This window comes from Amphiura filiformis, chromosome 16 (assembly GCF_039555335.1).
Source record: "Amphiura filiformis chromosome 16, Afil_fr2py, whole genome shotgun sequence".
In the NCBI taxonomy this organism is placed as follows: Eukaryota; Metazoa; Echinodermata; class Ophiuroidea; order Amphilepidida; family Amphiuridae; genus Amphiura; species Amphiura filiformis.
In genome coordinates, this window is record NC_092643.1 from 10,291,856 (window position 1) to 10,315,001 (window position 23,146).

The 23,146-nt window shown below is 33.9% G+C and overlaps 1 protein-coding gene across 1 annotated transcript; it reads left to right on the forward strand.

The window, feature by feature from the left end:
- Positions 1-8: 8 nt before the first annotated feature.
- On the forward strand, positions 9-22,464 carry LOC140135530 (uncharacterized). Its single transcript, XM_072157067.1, has 6 exons — positions 9-193; positions 15,373-15,436; positions 16,600-16,704; positions 17,838-17,893; positions 18,461-18,569; positions 21,572-22,464. The coding sequence occupies exons 1-6, from the start codon at positions 97-99 to the stop codon at positions 22,182-22,184; spliced, it is 1,044 nt and encodes a 347-aa protein (XP_072013168.1). The 5' UTR covers positions 9-96; the 3' UTR covers positions 22,185-22,464.
- Positions 22,465-23,146: the final 682 nt, after the last annotated feature.

A 23,146-nucleotide genomic window follows, 5' to 3' on the forward strand; every position in this document is an offset into this window, starting at 1 on the left:
AAGTTCTCTGACCTCGTACGAAAATCCAAGATGTCTGCGCCCATGAGGGAAAATGCTCATTTGTTAGATTCTTGAAAAGCACAAAACACGAGGGAAATGGGGGAGTCAAGTTCAAGCTCTGATGAGGAGACAAACCGGAAACTCAGACTGGCAGTATGGGATGTTAAGCAGTCCCATACATACTTCACAAATGGTAAATTTAATATTAGTAAGCTTACTTGTCTTAATTTTTATTTTAGGTTGATCCGACCAAATGATATTAACAGTAACAAAACACAGCCAAAATTCGTGCAATTTTGAAAATGATAAATTACGAAATGACCACGCAAAAGTCAATGAATGGTATCAGCTTAGTATGTGGCCTGAAGCATCCCGTATAGGAATCATTGTACATTTGCCTGTGGCTGTGCCTGCGGACAAAGAGCGGGGTATTTGATGCATTTTGACGTTGACATGCATGGATAAACCTTTATTATCTGCCGGCCTATTCAGGCGACGTAATTCTTGGCAGTCACGCTAGCTCTGCTACGTGATACAATTCCCTATATGTCATTTTTAAAATTGCATGAATTTCCAAACAAAGGTTCCTATGTAGGTATGTGACAAAAAAATTCAAAAGCAAATAATTCCTGTATTAGGCCCTTCGCACTTGATTATTAGTTTCCTGTTTACCGCCCGCGTCCAAAATTGAAAATCTCAAAATAATTAGTTATTTTATTTTTATTTCCAATTTTCTCCTTTAAAATAACTTTCAACTACCGGTACTTCTACTTGACATTTTCTGACTTTAATAATATCAACAATAATGATGAATGAACAAAGAGTACAACTCCACCTTCACTTATTTATAAAATCAAATATTGTTGTGAAATAATTAAATGCCCGCCCTTGTCAAAGCGAGTCGATAGTTGCTTGTAATAGTTCAAACCAAATAAAGAAAATAAAAGATAATTAATAATTAATAATTAAAAGTCACCTCGTCCCTTTTTCAAAATCTTAAACAGGAAACTAATAATCAAGTGCGAAGGGCCTTATCATTGGAAAGGGTTTAAAATGCTTTAAAATGATACCAAAATTATTGCCCATAGTCAAATAAGAAGAGAGTTAGAGGATTTTTAGGTTTACCAAACATGCACAATTTTGGTCCATCATTATCCATTTAAAGCAATGGACAAATGTCATGAATTGTGTGACCTTTTGTAAGACTGTCAATTCGTACATTCACTCAGCATGCTCAGCTTTTCATGTATAGTTGATTGCACATTTTGGAATTTTCCGTCCACATCACCACTTTTATCATGTTCAAAAACAAGGTTTCTGTCCATAGATTTTGCTCATATTACACCTGGAAGTAGTTTGTGGCATATTTTCTAATTTCCTGCAGACGTGAAAGATGAAGGTCGGCCGCCATCAATAATATTTTGGGACATTGATAGGTTTTGATAACACTTTTCAATCACGACACTAAAAAATTCTCTGGAGCCCCCCGTTAAAAAATATGACCACCCCCTAAAAATCGCTCCAAAATCACCTAAAATATGTTTTAAAAAGCAGTTTTTCATCGCATTTCAAGGAAATATTGTAAGAAACTCCATAATTCAACAGGTCCCAAACAAATTGGCATTGAAAATACATATTGATGAATCTCCTCACAAATTTGCAGAAGCCAGCAATTTCATTAAGGTGGATTTTTCATAAACTCAATATAGCCATATTTTCAAAATGTCGAAAATGAGAAAAATGCAAATTTTACCTAATTTCTAACTTAATTATTGCCTTTATTCAGGCTGAGTTTGATATGACCTTTTTCGATAAACATTTCCCATCCTTTGACTATAGGAAAATGCTTTTTCTATTGTGGGATCTGTTTCCAATTTATTATGAGGGGTCTTTAAAATATTGCATTTTGCATTAGTTCGTAAATCAACAAAATCAAAATGAGCATATTAATATCTGTATTAATCAGAAAGAAAATATTATATAACATCAGTATGTAGATTATTAATAACAACTGAGTGCAAGTTTTTACCTAGAAGTGACTTTTTAATGTCCAAATATCCCATTTTTGGCTGTATTTGGTCAATAATTTACATTCATATATGGTCATTTTCACGGTAAAGGGTGTAACTTTTGATTTTTAGGGTCAAAATTTCAAACCACTTAAATATGTTTCTGTTTACTGTAATCATGCATAGAAGCAACTTAAATTCCAGTAAAATAGTGTTTCAAGGCTTAAACCTTTTGATTTCTGATAAAAAATTTGACATTTCCATAACATTTTGGTTAAAATCTAAGAAAAAATGTATTTTACATAAGCTCAGAAAATTATGACATGAAAGCTGGAATACATGTGAAATCCCATTCCAAAGTAAGTCAACAGATATAAGTTAAATTTTATACCATGTTTTGCTATGTTTGTAATTGCAATTTTGAAAATTTTAACATCAAGGGTCATTTGCAATGGAAATTTCCCAACCTTAAACATATTTTTTAAGTTTTAATTGGGTTCCTAAAATAATTTAAATGTCTAACTTCATGTACAAATACTACTTGATGAAAGGAACCTCCCAGCCAAGTTTCACAGAAATTGGAGTTATTTTTTAGAATTGGCAATTCAAGCGATTTGTGTTTCGGAGGCTTCAGTTAACAACACAGGTGATCATAAAAGTAAAATATTTGGCTAACTACTACAAGTTGACATGAAAAAATAGGTAAAAAATATCACAATTACCAATTTTCATGCTTTGCTTCTAAGTATTGAATTTCAGTTGTGACAAAAATTAAATTATCACAGCAAGTCATTTTTTTGTTTCGGAGGCTTCATGTTTACAATGGTTAAACATGGCAGAAGTAGTTTTTTGAAAACAACACTGTTGGGATCATCTAAGCTGTTATTTTCTTGTGTGTATTGAATCAATGATTCTATGCTGCAGATATTGCAGATTTATAACATGATAATTTTTTCACCCATTTGTTAAGTATGGTGTTATTTGCATGTGAAGCCTCGAAGCGGGCTTTCTTGGATATCAGTATATTTTTCAAGCATTAACCATAATATCAATTTTTTTTAAATTTATGACATTCTGCACATATCATGCAACAATTACAATGCAGATATCAATATGGAACATACCAATTTAGATATGCATAGATGATAATTAAGTTTACTGTTGTTTCGGAGGCTTCATTTGTTTCGGAGGCTTCAATTGTTAACGGAAAGTTTGTATTGGGTCCCATTTTCAAACGGTGATATATATCTCCATGATTTAAAAACAAGTGACTTGAGGATCTACTTTGCTACATTTTGATAAATAGATTGGATGAGCTCTTTTATTTATATTTGCCCAAGCTTGCTGAACAATTTGTTTCGGAGGCTTCAAAAAAGTTAACGGAAAATCGGCTCTTTGAAGTCAAGATTTTATAAAAATTTTAAAAGCTTGCAAATCAACTAATTTTTGTTACCCATTTCAAGTTAAGATATCAACTGTTATGAATCAAGAAGAAGTGAAGAAATAACCAAGAATTATGAACCAAAGCTATACCCACAAAGTTTGTTAACAATTGTTAACGGAAAATGAAGCCACCGAAACGACAAATATCGAAGTCCGGTTCTCAAAAATACAGGGCTGTTCACAATTAAATCTAATGTGGCAGTGTTTACTGAACATATGACCGTACTTTCAGGATAAGAAAAATTATCCATGAACTAACTGAAGAAAACACAGGGTTTTACAAAAATGTTACTGTTTTTTACAGTTTTTCAAAATGGCAATATTAGGTACATTTAAGCCTGCTAAAACTGAACGCAGTAACTCCCGAAGATGATTATGCTACCCAAGGTAGCTGCTAACTAGATGACTTATGTGGCCAAAAATCATGGAATTCTGTGGCTTTATTAGAAAACTACGGATCAAAATGTTAAAAATCCAAAGTTACACCCTTTACCGTGAAAATGACCATATGCCTACATACATGGCGCTACCTAACGGCGCGCTTGATTGTTTGAGACTAAACAATGGCGATATGGCCCAGAGTTTAGGACCGGCTGATCTGCGACTCTGCGTAGGGATTTCAGTTGGAGAAATAATGGTATATGATGAAGAAATAGTATAGTATCACAAAATGTTCTGGTATAAGCGTGGTTTTCATGAATGAATCCCTAAATTAAATTTGATGATGCGTGAGAATTTGTTAGATTTTACTACATCCACTTGGTCCCATTACCATTAGGTACAATAACCATTTGGTCCTATTTACCATTTAGACCAAAACCCAATAGTCTAGGGACCGTTCACAAACACTTGTGGGGGGGGGGCTGATGCAAATCTCGAACATTTTTCGGGGCCACCCCTTTACAGACCTCAAAGGCCCCTCCCCTTTTTGACATGAAAATTATGGGTCAACCCCATAGAAACCTATTTCGTTTTAAAGTTTGGAGTGACAGATAACTCATACTGGCCCCTGTCCCATGCCTGTGGCACCCCCGGTGATGCATGATGAGCCTATACCGGTTATATTATTTATATACCTTGTAAAGACCGGAAAAGAAGAACAAATAGCCCGGCAAAATGTCACTTTCAATACATGCAGGCCGCATATGTCTTCTTCTTAATTTTTTGGGTACACTATATTTGATGAATGTAGTATGTTTATACACGTGCCCGTCTCATTTACATGTATTTACAGCCCGTAACCAGTTGTAGACGATTTTTTTGATGAATTGGCAAATACACGACATAGTATTAGATTATAACTGGTTATTAGACCATACGGTTAATAGACCAAACGGTTATTAAATCAAAGGTAATAAGGCCAGATTGTTAATAATACTAGAATTTACGCGGTTCATAATTAAGGTGGCCCCCACCCAAAGGTGTGTAAACAACAAATAATATGCAATATGTTAATAAGCTCATTAATATCAATAAAATATATGCAAATAACATGACACAAAACTATCCAGCACATCAGGCCACCATATACTACATGTATCACAAGACCAAGTTAGAAGATGATCGGTCTTGTTGCGTTTAAGTGGATTGATGAAAATGTAAGCAAAATATGCAAATTAGCTCATCAATATTCATAAATATCACAAAACTATACAGCTTATCAGGCCACCATATCCAATCACCAAACCAAGTTTGAAATTTATCGGTTATTGCGTTTAAGCTGCAGAGTGGATGAATGAAAATATAGGCAAAATATGGAAATAAGCTAATTAATATTCATTGATATACAAATAGCATGACACAAACTATACAGCACACCAGGCCACCATATCCAATCACCAAATCAAGTTTGATATAAAATTGGATGGATTGAGTGTGATACCTGAATTTATCGGTTGAGCTTGAGTTTTCAAATATCACGCGAGACAAAGTCGAGCGTGATATTTGAAAACTCTAGCAAGATCGATAAATTCAGGTATCATGCGAAAGTATCCGTCCAATTTTATCATTATTATGTCTTCAGAATCTTTTTTTGGTCAAAAACACGATTTTTAGTAAAAAACATGATTTTTGGTCAAAACATGATTTTGCTTAAAAATGCGATTTTTTTCAGAAATGTGTTTGGTCAAATGTGTGATTTTGGGTCAAGAATGTGATTTTTGGTCAAAAATGTGATTTTTGGTCATGTGATTTTTGGTCAAAAATGTAATTTTTGGTCAAAAATGTAATTTTTGGTCAAAAATGTAATTTTTGGTCAAAAATGTAATTTTTGGTCAAAAATGTGATTTTTCAAAATGTGATTTTTGGTCAAAATGTGATTTTTGGTCAAAATGTGTTTTTGGTCAAAAAGTGATTTTTGTCATGACATGGCAAAAAACCACCCCTAAATAGACATACATGGTGACTTCTGCATATAATATAAAGTATATGAACTGTGCACTCTATGAAGAGGTTACAGACCGATACACAAAAACCCTGTAGCTCCAGGGGACCGATACACAAATTGATCAGACAGCCAGGTTATGCACAAAGTATAGGATGCAAGATTCTGAAGGTTATTACGTTTAAGCTGCAGAGTGAATTAATGAAAATGTAGCTGCAAAATGTAGGCAAAATATGCAAATAAGCTCATTAATATTCATAAATATGCCAATAACATGACAGAAAACTATACAGCACATCAAGCTACCATGACCAATCACCAAACCAAGTTTGAAGTTGATAGGTTATTACGCTTTAAGCTGCACAGTGGATTAATGAATTTGCTTCCGCCGGACAGCCAAACAAAGAAACAAAGAAACAAACAACCAGTCAACCATTTGGATGATAACATAAGCCCCACATATATGTGGGGGCCAAAAATATTAGACCAAATGGTTATTAGTCTATATGGTCAGTAGACATACTGGTTAATGGACCAAACAATATTATACTAAATGGACATTAGACTATATGATTATTAGACGTGGTAATTAGCCTTTCTGGTACTAGACCTTTTGTATATACAGACTTGATATTTAGTATGGAATATTTTTTGCAAAATTCCAAGACTGGTCTGGAAGGGTCTGCATAAACCGCACGGGCTAAATATTAATCGGGGTGTGTCGGGAGATGGTGTAACATAATTTTTTTGACAGAAAATGTGCTTTCCAAATTCCATCAGTTTACATTATGGCGCTCATAATGTAGTGAATTATCCTAAAATTGCGGTTTTAAGGAGACTGAATTGGATTTTTGTGGGGGTAAAATTTCTGAATTTGAGCAACATCATTCTGTTATTATCAAATTTATTGAGGTTTAAGGTGATGTTTACTGAACCTTAATACCAATAAGTGTTCATCATAACTGAAATGCACTTGTAATTTACCAGTTTTGAAAGTGGGAGGAGCTTTAAAAATATGGCTCTTAAAAGTGGTACGCACTCAGAAAGTTTGAATGGCCCCTTACAATCTTACTGTACACAAAGAAGCAGCGTGAGTTCATTGGACAACCAGAAATCCGTGCAGTTGTTTTTGTACCAAAAGTTTATAACATTTGATCCCCGGGGGTCATTTAAACTTTTTGAGTACGTACCACTTTTAAGAGCCATATTTTAATCTCCTCCCATGTTCAAAAATTTGTACATTGCAAGTGTATTTCAAATGTGATAAATGCCAATTGCTGACGAAGTTTAGGAAATATCACCTCAAACCCCATACATTTGATTTTGATAATAACAGAACAATTTTGCATAAAGTCCGAAATTCCAGCCCAGTCCTCGAATTTTGCGAGAAAATATTCCATACTAAATGTCAAGTCTGTAGATAAAATGGGTATTAGACCAAATGGTATTAGACCAAATGGCAATAGATCTGACACCTGATAAAGTCCCCGAATGCGTGAGTCTCACGCTCAATGAGATATTGTAAACGTACATCATTACATGTACATATTCACATTCAATTTTAGACAATGCTTGAAGTACCTGTACAATGTACAGGTACTTCAAGCATTGTCTAAAATTGAATGTGAATATGTACATGTATTTGATAGATAACTCATATTATCAAATTCGCCTTTGAAAAGAAATGAAAATTCCATTGCATTGGTAGTAGATATTATATGAAGTATGGCGTGGTGTTTGTTTTGTTTTGTTATAAATGTGTTGTTGTTTTTTGCCTGATCTAACAGTTAACTAAATATTAGTCAATTTTATTTTAAATATGATTTATTACCTAAACAGTGTTAATGTTGGTTGCAAATTCCACTTTCGAAAATATGTTTAAAGACACAAATTCCTTGGAAAAAACAAATTCCATTAAAAAAACACATTCTGTTATTAGAAACATATTTCTAAAATCAGCAATCAAAATAAATATCATATCAATCTAGGAAACCCGAGTTTCATATCATTAGTTAGCAGGGAGATTCATATGCAAATTCCATGAAAATTAACAAATTCCACTATAATAAAAGAGCAAAATCCACATCAAACTTAAATCAATAATAACCTTGGTTGAGAATTGAAGCCGTATTGTGAATGTAAAATAATTAGTATGTTTATACATTGGAAAACGTTAATTGAGTCTACAAAAAAAGAGCAAAAAACGGAAAATCCGCCAAAATCAACAAACTCCCCTGCAGTATAGGAAAAAAGTCCCACGCTAATTTAAACATATTTCAGAAGTACAACATGTTGGTTATATTATCCAAAAGGTTTGATCCAATGTTAGCCTGAATATAGCAGAAAATGTGATTTGAAAATGCTCTTTTTTCGCTACTTTCAAAATTATGAAAAATCCTATTTTTGCCCAAATTCCACGATGATATTACCTAATTATATCAAAAGAAATAAATATTTCTGAATAGATCATCTTATAAAGCATAGTTCAATTCCAATATGTTCAACTTTCTGTCAGACCCAGGTTATTTCAAAGGACATTTTCATGATGTCAAATGTTGTTCATTTTTAAGCTGTATCAATTCTGAGGCAGGTCAAAAGAGGGCCAATTTTAGGGGGGTCATGGAATTTCCCCCAGGGGGTCACCTGATTTTTTTACTATCATAGTTGTGAACCATCTGACCTAGCTAGACTACATACCAAATATCATTGGATTTGGCTGACCTTCATCTTTCAGCTTTGTGTACAGGCCGCATGGTGCTTAGAAAATATTCCACTTAAATATATGTATTAACATGACATGTGTGTTTTAGAAAATGACCTATATTCCTTCATCAAAATAAATGATAGTTAAAACTTTTGACCGCAAAATTTTTCAACTTCTGAAAATAGTACAAAACGATTTTTTAAATGACCCAAAAGAGGACACTGTTAACTAAGTCACCAGCATTTTCTTTCATCCAAACAACCTAAAATGCAATCACTACACAGTGATATGAAAACAGCACTCAGCTGGCAGCCAAGATCAATGCTCAAACAGTCAATGGGGCCACATCTATGCTCTGCATGGTAGCTGATTGTCACATACCTATCCTATGCTCACGATGATTAAACTTTTGATATCAAATTTGGTATCAACCTTCGAAGGAAAGTGTATATGGTCATGTTTTTGCAGCAGTGCTGCATTAATTCTGAATTGGCTGGGTGTTACTATACTGAAATTTTCGAATGTGAAAGGCATTTTGTACCACTGAAGTTTTTCGTACACATCGATATAGCTTTATTAATATAAAGATTGACTTTTGTAGAATTTTGGTTGTGTATCCATTGATTTTATATGCGATTTCATTGAAAGAAGTGTTTTTTAATGCAATGATTTTCAACAACACACTCAACCTGGGCTCCTTGCATGAGGAATATTAGCTACAAGCATTAGCTGAGCATGCGTCCTGTCAATTTCTACTCTCACACCCCTGATTTAGCATAGGGATTGGGCCTGCTTGCATATGCATGAGTTCGTTGAGTTGGTCGTGCGCCCTTGGAGATAGTACATTTCTAGTGAAGTGGTATAGATGAGTTTATAGTCAAAATGCGTGATGTATTTTAGCAGTTTAAACGTAGGCCTATGTTTTTGTAAATGTGCATAATTTCCAATCACGTCGCAGATGGCAACTATCACAGCACAAGGAATAATTTATCCTAGTGTATTGCCCCGTAGAATACCTTGCATATGCCATAGACAAATTTTGATAACTTGGTTGGTAGACAGAGATGACGTCAGTGGTACTGATTTTGGTTTAGATCTGAAACCATATTATACCTCAGGTTTAGATTGAGAAAGTATAGGCCTACATATCAAGTAATTATCTGGTGGGAATTGTTTTATTGTTGTATTAATTGTGGTATACTGAACCCGACAACCACATTTGAAGAAAATAATTATAACTATGATTAATTTTATCATGGGCTATATTTTTGCCGGCGGAGGAATATGGATTTAGCCTGGGAGTTAGCTTTCAAAAACTGTATCACGTGTCATTACATGTGGATGGGATGGGTGAAGTTTCGTGTTACCAAAGTATGGTGTGTTACCATTACAACAACAACTTACTTATTTACATAGTACATCCAATCACAGCGTGCTGCTCTGTCTAAAGTAATAAACAAAGGTGGTTCAGTCGCACAGTAACAGTGCATGCACGTCATTAGAGGCGCTGTATAGTTTAATATGGATATGCAAACGAGATGGCCGGTGACCGTGACTCAACTGTAAATGATTATTCTTCGGGACACCTTGACGGATTTTCCCGCAATTGACACACCGTGCTGTAAGCATGGTAAAGTGAACCTGTAAAATGTACCAAATGCAGTTTTTGATATTGCGGTACATGTCAGCTATTTTATGCAATTTTCGGCCGTTGTTTCGCCTACAGTTTGTTTAGGACTTCGTGGTTGTGGACCATACTATTATGTTTTTACGAACGTGATAATTTCTCCATCATTTTGTTTCAAGTTGCTTTATTTATTACTAAATAGCCTATTCGGTCTGGGTATTAAATTGATAGGCCTAATGGCGCAGTGTAAAGGACCATGCGGTTATAAGTTGAGACTCCCAAAAGACTGACGGCGTGACATTTTCTTGAACAAATGAAATGATAATGATATTTTCAAAATGAATACTTACACCCCTCATAGGGGTCTATGTAAAACAGTCAATTATCAGAATTGCAAGTGTAGTCTAAAAGTGACAAAGAGATATTGTATTCTCTGGTTTGGAATGAGTATTTATGACTGAAAGCAGTTTAAGCAGCTAATTAGCACTAATTAAACCTTTTGAATAAATAATTAGGTCTGTTAATGAAGTAAATTTTGATCACCCTGTATACATAGAAGCAAACATCGCACCCAAAATAAAGTATATTTCTGGTTGGCTTTTTCAATTCAAGCTCTGTTTGATTTTGTGGTCCTCAGATTGAGAAAATATTCCTGAAAAGAAAAATATACCACATGTTCCTTAAAAGTTCATTTTTACACACTGTATATCGTCTAGTACACCCTGAATATTGATTTCAATTTTGGTCAGTTTAATCTCTGTTCTTAATGCTTTCCAGAAATAGGCCTACCTGTAATTGGTTCATAAAATGATATAACTATTCATCGCAAAATTGAAAACAATGGCCATACCCGATGTCAGTCAATGGTATATCCAAACCACAATATGAACCTGAAGACTCGTCATCAGACTTAGACACTATCCATGCTATCAATGAGGAATTGCTATTACCCCATACCACAGTATTATGTTTATAATCATTCCTAGGCCTTATTAAAGGCTCAAATGCATACAACTTTTTAACTCATTTATGTTAAGTACAAACTTGAGAATATGTTCTTCATTTTAAGTAAATGTCATCATATGTTATTAAGTATACCAAGAAATGAACTAAGTACTCAGCATATAAATTAATTTGTGCCCTCATTGTGGGTTTTAAGACAAAATAAAATAAAGGAAACAAACATCATTCTCCTTTTTACAGTGTCGTTTCTAAAAGCTCATTTTTAAGCCAAAGGTCCTCTCAGTGAATGTGAAATCCAACATTTTTTCTTCATTCACTGCGCCGTCTTTTTTAAAGACATTTCTTGTTTGAGGTGGGACCCAATTGTGTCACATCTTGCAATTTGTCAAAAATGAACTCCTTTTTTGTATTTCTGATTATATTTCAAAAACTTTTCACCCAAACTAGTAAAAGTATACATTTTTAGAAAGCATATATTGTCATGATTGCAAATCTGTAAAGTTTGAGTGGATATACAGGGTGTACCAAAAAATATACAGGGTGATTCCATTGAAAATACCGAAAAATTTAATTTCTTTACCACTTCAATATTTCTACATAGTATATTAAATTGGAAAATGAACTTGATATTTGCAATGTACACAGTTAGTCCTTTCATTAAATATATAGTTTGCACTATATTTGTTAAGCCCATTGTGTTATACAGGGTGTGAAAAAAGTTGTATTTTAAATTTGTTAATTTATGTAAAATTTCACTAAGTGCCATTAAATTTGGAAAATATATTCAATATAGTTTAAAGAATTGCTATAATATCAAATTTAAATATCCAATTCCTATATAGGGTGTTCCAAAAATCAATATACAGTGAATAATTAGTAACAAAGGTACATGTACATGTAGGCATATATGCACAAATAGCCTACTTCAATAAACTTTTAACAATAACCAGAGATCAATATGTCATCAGATTAAATCCTTTGACTGTAATAATCTCCTTTGAGAAGATTTATTTTATATTTCAAATATAAAACAATATTGAAATTTATTTCATATGCATGCAGAATTTAAAGCCCATTCTATTGCATGACCCACATTCCACTGCATTAATTAAAAGCTTATTAAATCCGTAATTACTAAGTTTATTAAGATTAACTAGGCAATTATAGTTATAGAAAGTTAAAAAATAAGATTAACATTATGCAAATGCATTTTCACTTCTACTAGGCAACAAAGTGCATAAATTTTATTAAACACCAACTTCCCATTGGAATTACACAGAGCTCCTCCGCTTCCGCTCCTCCACTTCGGCACCACCCTGACTAATTAACTTAATTAAGCTGTTGTAATTAATTAATACATTTGTTTAATTATATTTGTTATTAATTCATTAGATTAATAATTTATCTTCAAAATAAGACCAAAACCATTTGTTCATGATGAATTTTAGCAAAAATACAGGAATAAGAAGACAAAATGATTTAGCAAAATGTGACAGCACCACCTTTTTTAGGGTCCCAGTTTAAAAAACATGACCATATAGAAAATTATTATATGAATTATTTTGCCATAAGGCCCCCCAAAAAAAAATTGTTTGTTTGTCCACGTCCGACCGACCGTGTACCCTGGTCCCGACCGTTTTTTTTTTTTTTTTTAATTTTTTGTTTTTTGAAATTTTTTCCAAAAAAGAAGAAAAAAAAAAAAAAAAATCTTTTTTCAGTTTTTTATTTTTTTCGGTTTTGTAGTGTCCCTGGACCTAGACCTAAATGCTAGGATCATTCATGGTTGACCTAAAAAAAAAATTTCAAGATATTTTGTATTTTAATATGAAAATTGATAATTTGTATTCATGTCATAGTCTATTAATGATTTCAAAATGCATTGAATTTGAATGCATTTTGAAATCATTAATAAGTATGACATGAATACAAAGTATCAATTTTCATATTAAAAATACAAAACATCTTGAATTTTTTTTTTTTTAGATCAACCATGAATAATCCTAGCGTTTAGGTCTAGGTCCGGGGACACTAAAAAACCGGGAAAAAATAAACTTTTTCTTTTTTTTGCAATTTCTGGTACCCGGTTACCCGCCCGAAAAATGCGCGGGTACCCGGGTACAAAATTACCGAAAATGCCAGGCCTATGCAGAACCGTCTCAAGAGTTAAACCAGTGAAGTGCTGTGTGTTTGGACTTATTTACCAGTCTTGTCAGTTGTCAGTGCAATATCTGTAAAAAAAAAAAATCCAACCTACCGACCCAACTATTTCATAAGCCTTTATGGACAAACAAACAATTTTTTTTTTTGGCCTAAACTCATCAAATGCGGATGGAACTAGTGGAGACTTTTTAATTTGGTTGTGTTTTATAGTCATATTAACGGCCAATAGATAAATAACTATCATTGGAGACTGATTTCTGCAGTCTAGGTTGATCGAGAAAGCTCCTGGTTTTTGGCTTATTAGAAGCTATAAAATCAGTGTTTCAGAATATAAATTTCACAATGAAAGTAGTAGTTCAGATTTGTTTGAAGCTGCACTAAAATTTGTCCAACAGTTATCCTTGGATTTTTAGTTTTTCATTTTCATTCTCATTATATTAACCACAGGATATTAATATCCTAAATTAATAATGTGCAAACATTAAAACTAAAATTTATACAATATGGTGACCACTATTAGGCCTATCGCCTATGTAGTCTTTAAGTAAAAATAAAAACAATTACACAGATTCTTCCTTTCCCTTTCCTCTTCTTTCCTTTTCCCTTTTGTTTTTTTTCCTTCTCCCTTCCCCTTTCTCTCCTTCCCTCTTTCTTTCCCTTTTTTCTATTCTCCCTTGCCTTTTTTCTTCCCTCTTTTTTCTCTTCTTTCGCCTTTCTCTTCTTTCTTTTTTCTTCCCTCTTTTCTCTTCTTCCCCTCTTTTCCCCCTTTCCTATTTTTTGCTCTTCCCAGTTTTTGTGTGTGTCTGGAGCTTTCCCCCTGGCCCCCGCTGGTTACGCCAGTGACTTAAAGTCAATGCAGCCTTTGCTTTAAAAGATACCCATTAAAGGCTTAATGTACGATTTCCTTCAAATTTTAAATTTGTCATTATATACTCAAAATGCTGAAATAATACTAGTAATAATTATCGGGAATGGTTTCTGTCCGTTTTGAGCTGAAATAACGAGGTAAAGTGAAAGAAACACTGCTTGTTATTTTGGCCGTTTAACACGCAGTTCTATGGGAGGACATAAAGTCATAATTCTTAAAATTATGACTTTATGTCAAACTTTGCTCTGTTTACCTACAAACACAACACATTTGGCTGAATCCATTTAGGTGCAAGTTGTGACATGTGTAAACATTACAAATATGCCAAAAAATCAGGTTTGAAAAAATAAACCAAATTCATATTATAAGATCGTACATTATGACTTTAACTATCCAAATAAACATCAACAGAATATGTACAATGTATGTGTTTGTAAACCATAATTATGTACATGTTGGTTACTTGGAATTTTTCAAAAAGAAAATTTAGAATGCAAACTTTCTAAATTCAATAAATGTCTAGAGAGTATGCTACATGTATACCCACAAGTCTAGAAAGTAGAAAGTAAATTGGTCAGATCAATGAGAGTTGGTTGGAGCCTGATTTAATACACACGTATGGTATGTATGATGTTGTTTCTGTTATCTAGAAGTTTGTTGTGATTAGGTTGTGGAAGGAAACCTAAGTTAGGGTTTCTAATATAAATTGGCTGCACACCAGTTTTAACAAATGAAGACATCAAATGTGCAAAATAATGCATTATGTGGTGTTTTTCTAGTGCAGGTCCATTGTCCATATGAAGTGATATTTTGACCACTGCTTACCAGGCTCAAAACACATTAATGGTGTGCCTAACAAGATGTCAATGTTTTAATTTCAACAAACTTTTTCAAGTGAATGTATTGTGACAGTATAACACTTGACACAGTTTTGATATTGATATTCTGTGTTAAATTGACACTGCTACATGCATGTATGAGATTGTGCCTTGAGGGTGATATTGTGGCTCAAGCCCCCAGGTTTACACCACATGATAAATCGATCATGCACTCCCAGTCCCCTGGGTTGAAGGTTTTTGAATACTTAATTTTAATGGGTTGAGTTAGTACTAAGAAGTACTCTCAACCTCTACAGATTTAAAAGATAAGTTTATTCTTTCTTTTTATTTATAATTATTGTTATTTCATAATTATTTAACGTCCTCTTCCAATTAGATAAATCAGCAGGGAAAAGTGCAAACCAATCAAAGGAGGACAAGAAACCACAAGCAAGTTTAAGGTAAGTGATGCTAATACTGATTGGAATACTGATTGAATTACTGATTGAAGCACTGATTGGAGTATTGATTAGTACAGATTGGTGTACTGATTACTTGATTAGGGGGGTGAAATGGAGGTCATACATGTAGTTGAAATCTGTGTGGGTGTACATACTATGGTACTTTTCCCATGAATGGTCTTATTTAAGGATACGATACACGATTTACCGACAAGTTACTCATTTCGTAATGCGATCTTGAATTTTGAAGAAAAAAAAAGTTTCCACAGGCTTCGAGGGGACTCGAACCAACGATTCCACGAGTCATTGATTATAAGTCACGGTCCTTACCGCTCGGCTACGTAGGCAGATGAACAGAGAGGTGTAATAATAAAAGATAAATATCATAATGCCATCTTTAGCCTTTTGTTTACATAAAAATGATGCATTTTGTAAAGATAGATTAGCCGTTTTATGCTTAAATAGCACGAACGTTTGGAAAAAGCCTCAAACAAATACTAAAGACACTAATACGATGAAGAAATTGCATAAGTCGGGGAATATCTGCGTCATAATGTTTTGTTTTGATTTTAAGAATTTGACCTTAAAATTTACGACGTTAAGACAGTGCCATTCAATATCAACAAAAGATATTTCAGCAGTATATAGTCTCATTCTTTCTCTGGAGTGTTTTGAACATGTATGTGAAATAGCTTCAACATTGGTTCGCTGCATAAGGGTAAAAACAGCCTTGACCTAAAAAAGGGCTAGAGGTGCCATATTTGCGGATTCAGGCTAAATGCAAAATTGGTATAAAACGTTTGGTTTTTGATCGATTACAAAAATTCATTTTTTTTTTTAAAAGAAATTATGTCTGACGTGAATTACACTAACATTTTTATTCCTAGGGCTCTTTGATTTCTTCAAATATTATAATATTATTTTACAATGATAGAGTGAATCCCCCGGCCCTCTATAATTACGCACAGAAGATCGCCTCCCCTTAAAGAAACTTGATTTAGAATGAAGTTAAATAATTTGGCAAACCAAAGAATATTAGGTAGAGAGAAAGAGAGTGGAATGAGACATGCATGTAGCGAAATAACAGAAAAAAGAGGCAGATTGTGTTTGGTTTTTGTTTGCAAAATGATGTGAAATTACCCTAAAATGTTTTGATTTTTCAGACCATCCAGATCTGAGCCTGAGTTTTCAGAAGATTATGGAGGTATTAAGGCAACACCTGAACTGAAGTCATTTGTTGCCAAGAAGCTGACAACATTCCTTGATGGGTAAGGCAATATTCTCTAAGAAACCCAATTGTTTTGTTATGGTTCATGACCAACCTTAGCTCAGACCCCAACCCAAAGTGGTCTGAAGTCGCTTGGACTAAAAAAAAAAAAAAAATAGGTCGAGGTTCTATTTTATTTGTTGTGTAGATATTCCATAAATCTACACATTTTCGCATCTACTTTATTATGAAATTGCAATTTTGCAGCGAAGTCAGTGGCGGCATCATATCATGGATCGATTGTTGTCACCATTTTCTAGGAAGTAACTTCTCCAAAATGTGATTTTGTTAATTGATGGTGCATCAACAGTCAGTGATGGATGGACAATATATTGTTTATTACAAATAAATATATAATTATGTGCCCATCCAACACAAACTGGTCGTTAAGTCGGCATTTTCCATTTTGAGATACAATCAAAAACAGTATGGATTTCTATGTAAAATATATTAGGAATTTGACCTTTGATGAACCATAACTTCACTTCCAGATGTCCGATGAAGCTGGTTGAGGTGTCATTTTAAAGCTGCATGTGCACTTTCGTTCAAAATCTGCAATAAACAGAAAATGACCTAGGGCCGACTTTACTACCACTTCGTGGTGGATGGTCACATATATAAAATGAAATGTATTTGAGACTGACCATACTTTTCAACAGTGGTGTAGCATCTTAGGGGCATGGGGGTGGGCACTCAATCTTAAATTTAAAAAAAATCCCATAGGAAAATTGCTGAAAAACAGCTTGTGCCCCCAATCAGATCCGGTGCCCCCCCCCCAATCATGGTCGGTGCCCCCAATGTGATGACCCACGCTACGCTACTGCTTTTCAACTAAATAATTCTTTTTCCATGGCCTATGTAACTGTCAGTGGTATTTCTGTTTAGTTTACTGATAGCACATACAGTTATGTAGGATGTGAACAGTTAATCTTTTATAATAACAACAAACAATATCTAAACCTTATCCAAACCTAACCCTAAACAAAAGGTTCAGTATTTCATCACCAATTCTATCTACAGAATACTTGTATGGTACGGAAAGGGCTTCAGAATGCAAAATTTATTTGTTTGTTTATTGATTGATTGATTGATTGATTGTTTATCTTTTTTTGTTGTTCTCCTTTTCTAATGCAGGGTGATAAGAGAATATACATCCGATAGTAGCAAACCATCAGAAACTGACTATGCAGGTAACTTGCATAATGTCTTACATAATTATCTAGGTCTGAGTCAAGGAATAAAGGAGTATGTTGACAAGGAATCTACTATAGAGGCCGTCAGCCTTTCGCCATCTTGTGGGTACAAATGATATGTGTGTTCATGCATCGGACACTATGCGCAGGGTGCAGCTTGCCACGCAGCTGTTATCACGCATCATCACGCATGGAGGTCGAACAACCATCGCAGCGTGTACCCACAAGATGCCGGCATATGACGTCACGCTGACGGCCTCTATTAATAATGTCTTCCTGACTCATTCATAAGTGTAGAAAGTTCTCGTCTCACAAGAGTAATTTGTACTAATCTACAATTTCAAACTCAAATCCTGAAAGTATGATGGCCAGGCACATCGCTTGGTATTCAGAGGGATTTTTGCATGGACTACAGACAGACTCCAAAAAGTCTCAGCATCACCCAATAATGAGGGCTGATCATTCCACGAAATGAGACAGGCGATACTGCAACTTTGAAGTTTTTAAAAGTGTAAATGCTGTAGTTTACTACCATAATTGTTTTTTATCCTTTTGAATATGCAGATGACTTTCGATTGTTTTCTACTTCAAAACCACATGATCCTGCAAATGTAGTGGCTTCTGTTGACTTGAAAAAGCAAAGCAAAAGGAAGGAAGAGAGCAGCAGTGATAGGTATGTCAATCACTAATACTTACCATGGTAAATATAGAAGGTATGCAATATGACATCACTCATGACAGAATCATCCTCATTTAAATAAAATTCTGTCCTCCAGCATGCCTCCATGGGGCATATCACATTATACTACAATCAAACAGGTGCTGGGTATGAATGGTTGTGGAAAGACACCTGTCCTTTAATCTGTCATCTTAGAAAGCCCTCCAACATGGCTGCCATTTCAATTATTATTCTGTTCTGGTTGGTTTATTGCATAGGGTCTATATACTGCCTATCATGCTCTATAAATAGCATGTATACCATAACCTCTTCTTGCACCTTATTAGCATATTGTTGACATCCTCATTTTGCTGTGTGTATCCGGTTGCGAATAACATTATATAAAGGTCATAAATTAGGGTTGCTTACAGACACCCCCCTACATCGCAGCTGACTACACACACACCCCCACACATACTCCCCACACACACACAACCTCCCCCCAACCACTTCACACACCCCTATACCATCAAGGTACATTTGTCACGTGACATTTCTGGTTTTTCTTGTATCAACAAATAACTCAATTTACTCAATGGTTTATAAAGATATTATAGTATTGTATTCATCATCACAGCAACACCAACAATGCCAACAGCAGTATTGACAACAATGTAGGTACAAACTACAATTAACAATGTTTTTCAACAAAAGACAACACAGTCAGACCAACCTAATAGCACCTTAGGTGTAACAGATTGGGGGCTGACAACATTCAAGGGTTTTGTAGATGAATGCTTCACCCAAAGTTATCAAATTAATGAGTTACAAGAAATACACATTTTCCTGTTTTGCTATGAGCAGCTTCTTGTCCTAAAGCCAGGCATTAACTAATATTCAGATGTTACGGGGTCCAGGGGTATCTGAGTAAAAGAGATGAAATGAGATCATGAGCCACTTGTTTGCATCTTGACCATAAGCATATATATCACAAAGTATTTATTAAATTTCTATTTAATACAGAGACTTTTAAGTAAATCAGATCATAAACCTTAAACTTATACTTAAGTCTGTTCTCGAATTGTCTTGACTTAAGCAATAATCATTAACATTGTTTATAATATATCGGGGCATCTGACTGCGTTCAAAATTGGTCTTGTTTAAAGTCTTAACACTTCTAATCATTTTGTTAATTATACATGAACACCTTGACATCAAATAAACAATTAACAAATATTAATAACAAATAATTAGTATGACTTATGTTCATTTGAACTTGTACTATTAATACTAATTATCCAACACCTATTTACATAATGCTCAATAAGATTAAAACAACAGAAATATTGAAAAGAAAGTAAACGATCATTTATGAATTAGGTCTAAATACAATGATCTTTAAATGATAGCTTATCATGTTTATAGAATTAATCGGTAATCAATATGACAATTTGTATATTTAAATAACTTTTCCAAAATAAAGAATGTTTTCATTACAAAGTTTCCAACATTAACTAACAATAAATTGAATATTGCATAAACAAAATAATCACACTTTACTTGACATAACATCAAAATCACCATGCATGTCTGTCCAAAATATAAATAATCTTACACAATTGTCACAAGGTTAAATTTGAACATGTTGAATCCAAATAAATAAAATGCTAAATAACTTTTAGGGCACATCTGTGATTGAGCAAAATAGTTGTAACATGTTAATTACGATAAATCAAATCAGTTGAATTATTTAAACCAAAATAACATACGCAGGCCTATTTGTATGATAGTCTTAATATTAGTATTTACATCCCTTATATTTCCTTCTCATATTAAGTGACTCTAAATATTCCTTTCCTATACTACTACATGTAACAGTAATATGCAAATCCTTCTTTAAACTTTATCTAGTCTATTCAGATGGCCTGGCCAATGTTTTGATAAAGCTACTACCAATTCTAAAGATTCCCTAAAACCTATTGTTATCATATTCATAGAACTTTCTGGAAGGAGCTTAAATACACACAATTATGTTGGGTGTAAGCGAAAGATAGGGTCATTGGTTTTAAGCCCAAATTAGGTGTATTTACAGAAAAACTGAATATGAATACTTATCATAGCTATTCTGTTTGGGTGCTATATAATGGTAAATCTGGCAACACTGTTTTACATATTTCTTAGGTTGAATCTCTGTGCCAAATAAACTATAGTTGCTACTTCTTATTTTCACATATTACTCTGATACTCTTAATTACTTTACAAAATTATGCAAGTTGTTATTTACAGAAAATACCTAAAATGTATTTGACATGATAAAGTAAAAACATAGGTCCAAATTTTAATTGTACTACATTTCTATGAAATACTGAACTATAAACTTCTAGAAAAAGTCAACAATAACGATTGTTCATTTAACTCTAAAAATCAACCTTTGGTGATACCAATTCTTACTTAGATTCTTTAAATCACTATTGTACATGTTCTACTAACTTATAAATGTACTACATCATGCAATAACTAATTCAAGTTATTAATATCAATCTTACCTGAAAATATATGAACCTCGAAATTTACGTCTTGGGTGACACAGAAGATAACTTTCTCTTTCTTAAAGTTGAATCGAAAAGTTTCACATTCTTCTCTCATTTTGAATATCAAATGTATGTTTTTGACTTGAATAATCTGTGTCTAACCTTAAAACAATAATGTTATTATTATACATAAAATTCAAATTAGTTACATACCTGAGTAAAAGAGATGAAATGAGATCATGAGCCACTTGTTTGCATCTTGACCATAAGCATATATATCACAAAGTATTTATAAAATCCTTTGTGACCTAAGGTCAGAATGCATACAATTGGCTATGATGACTCATAGGCCATCTCTAGGCAGATATGTTAAAAAGTTCAAAAAAATTGATATAGGGGGCGACATTTTCCACTGAGGGTAGCTCTAGGCCTATAACACAGATATCAAGTGGATGTGATTATTTTTTTCTTTGTTTTGGTTGACAGTGATTCTGATGAGGAAAGACGGAAACTAGCCTCTGTTGCAGTCTCCATGGATGATGTTATCCGTGCACAGCGTATCCTGTCTGCTGTGGAAGAGTCTAAACCAGCACAAGTGATAATCTCTAACCCATCACCTGCGACCTCTGCAAATTCCAAAGGATGTGCAGATGTGGCCAGAATGGAAGTTGAGAGTAAGTTAGAAGGACTGCAGAAGAGAAAGAAGAAGAAGAAAAAGAAAACGGAAGATTTGGATCATGGTAGCCATACTAATCATTCCTCAAGTGATCTTGTTCCAGGTTCTGCTAAAATGGCAGACAAAACATCTCATGATAGCTCTAAAAGAAAACACTCACACTCATCATTGAAAAAGATGAAAACTGAAGATTCAGTGGAGGACACAGATCATCAGCAAGATAATGTATTGTACAAAGAAAGCAATGGTGAAATGAACTCCCAGATGGAGGAGGTCTTAAAGAAGAAAAGAAAAAAGAAGTCTAAAAAATCTTTAGACTCGGTATCTGTTGATCATAACTTGAATGATACAAATTTACAGCAAAATGAACTTGATTCTGTTAAGAAAAAGAAGCAGAAGAAATCCAAATATAGCCAGGTGTAAGTACTCTGAAATAAAAACAATGCAAGGTCATGGATTGATGCAAATTGAGGAAAATCAAAACATGTTGATGTTGATGCTTCCTATTGTCTATGTTACCAGTCTCCATAATTTACATTTCTTAAGGGCATATTATACTAGTAGTCACAGCGTGCGATGTAAAAATTGCCAGTAATTAAACACTGAAAGCATTTTACAATTGCTACCAGCGTCCACTCGTGGCTAGCGTCCTGGCGACAAAGTTGCCTTCAAGTCAGCTGCTTTCCATTTGACGCTAGGTCATGCTTATTGGAATGCTTTATATTTACTGGCTGCAATCTTGGTAACTTCCTAGAACTTCATAAGATCAGCATTGGAATTAAGATTTTTTTTATGCGTAGCAAAATCTGCTGTCAAAATATCTCTTGGTTATATTGGTATATTTCACACATTTCAGTGTGTTAGTCTATGACATAAAATGCTATTCAATTCTCAAATTGTGTGGCAAATTTATAAAATTGAGCCAAGCCACTAATTCCAATGCTGCACAAGATAAGTTCAAAATGTACACAAAAGAAATGCACTAAAGAAATAGACAGAAGATGTAACTGTGTAACATTTGTTACTGTAAAGCAGTTTTATTTCATCATCTTAAATCATGTATAAGATCATAAATATATTTCATTGTAATTTGATATTGCATTTGAATCAAGAGTTGTTATTGAACATTATAATTCACACAAGGCACATACCGTATGTCGTCAAATAAACGCCCCCGGGGGCGTTACATTTTCTCAAGGGGGGGGGGCGTTTATTCAAGGTCAATTTTAGAATGATAAAAACAGTAAAATGATGAAATATGAACTAGAAACACTGACTTCTGGCTCACTTCGGTTTCCAATCCAGATTTTAGCCAATTATTGACGCTATTATTGACCATGTGGGGAACTTGGTAAGCTTACTACATAAGATGGCATGGAAATATC

What these genes read in the sequence shown, in the direction of transcription:
- LOC140135530 (XM_072157067.1), top strand. Translation starts at nt 97, where the DNA reads ATGGGGGAGTCAAGTTCAAGCTCTGATGAGGAGACAAACCGGAAACTC. An exon ending in AAACCACAAGCAAGTTTAAG is followed by an intron (nt 15,437 to 16,599) that starts GTAAGTGATGCT and finishes TTGATTTTTCAG; the next exon opens with ACCATCCAGATCTGAGCCTG. An exon ending in GAAGAGAGCAGCAGTGATAG is followed by an intron (nt 18,570 to 21,571) that starts GTATGTCAATCA and finishes TTTGGTTGACAG; the next exon opens with TGATTCTGATGAGGAAAGAC.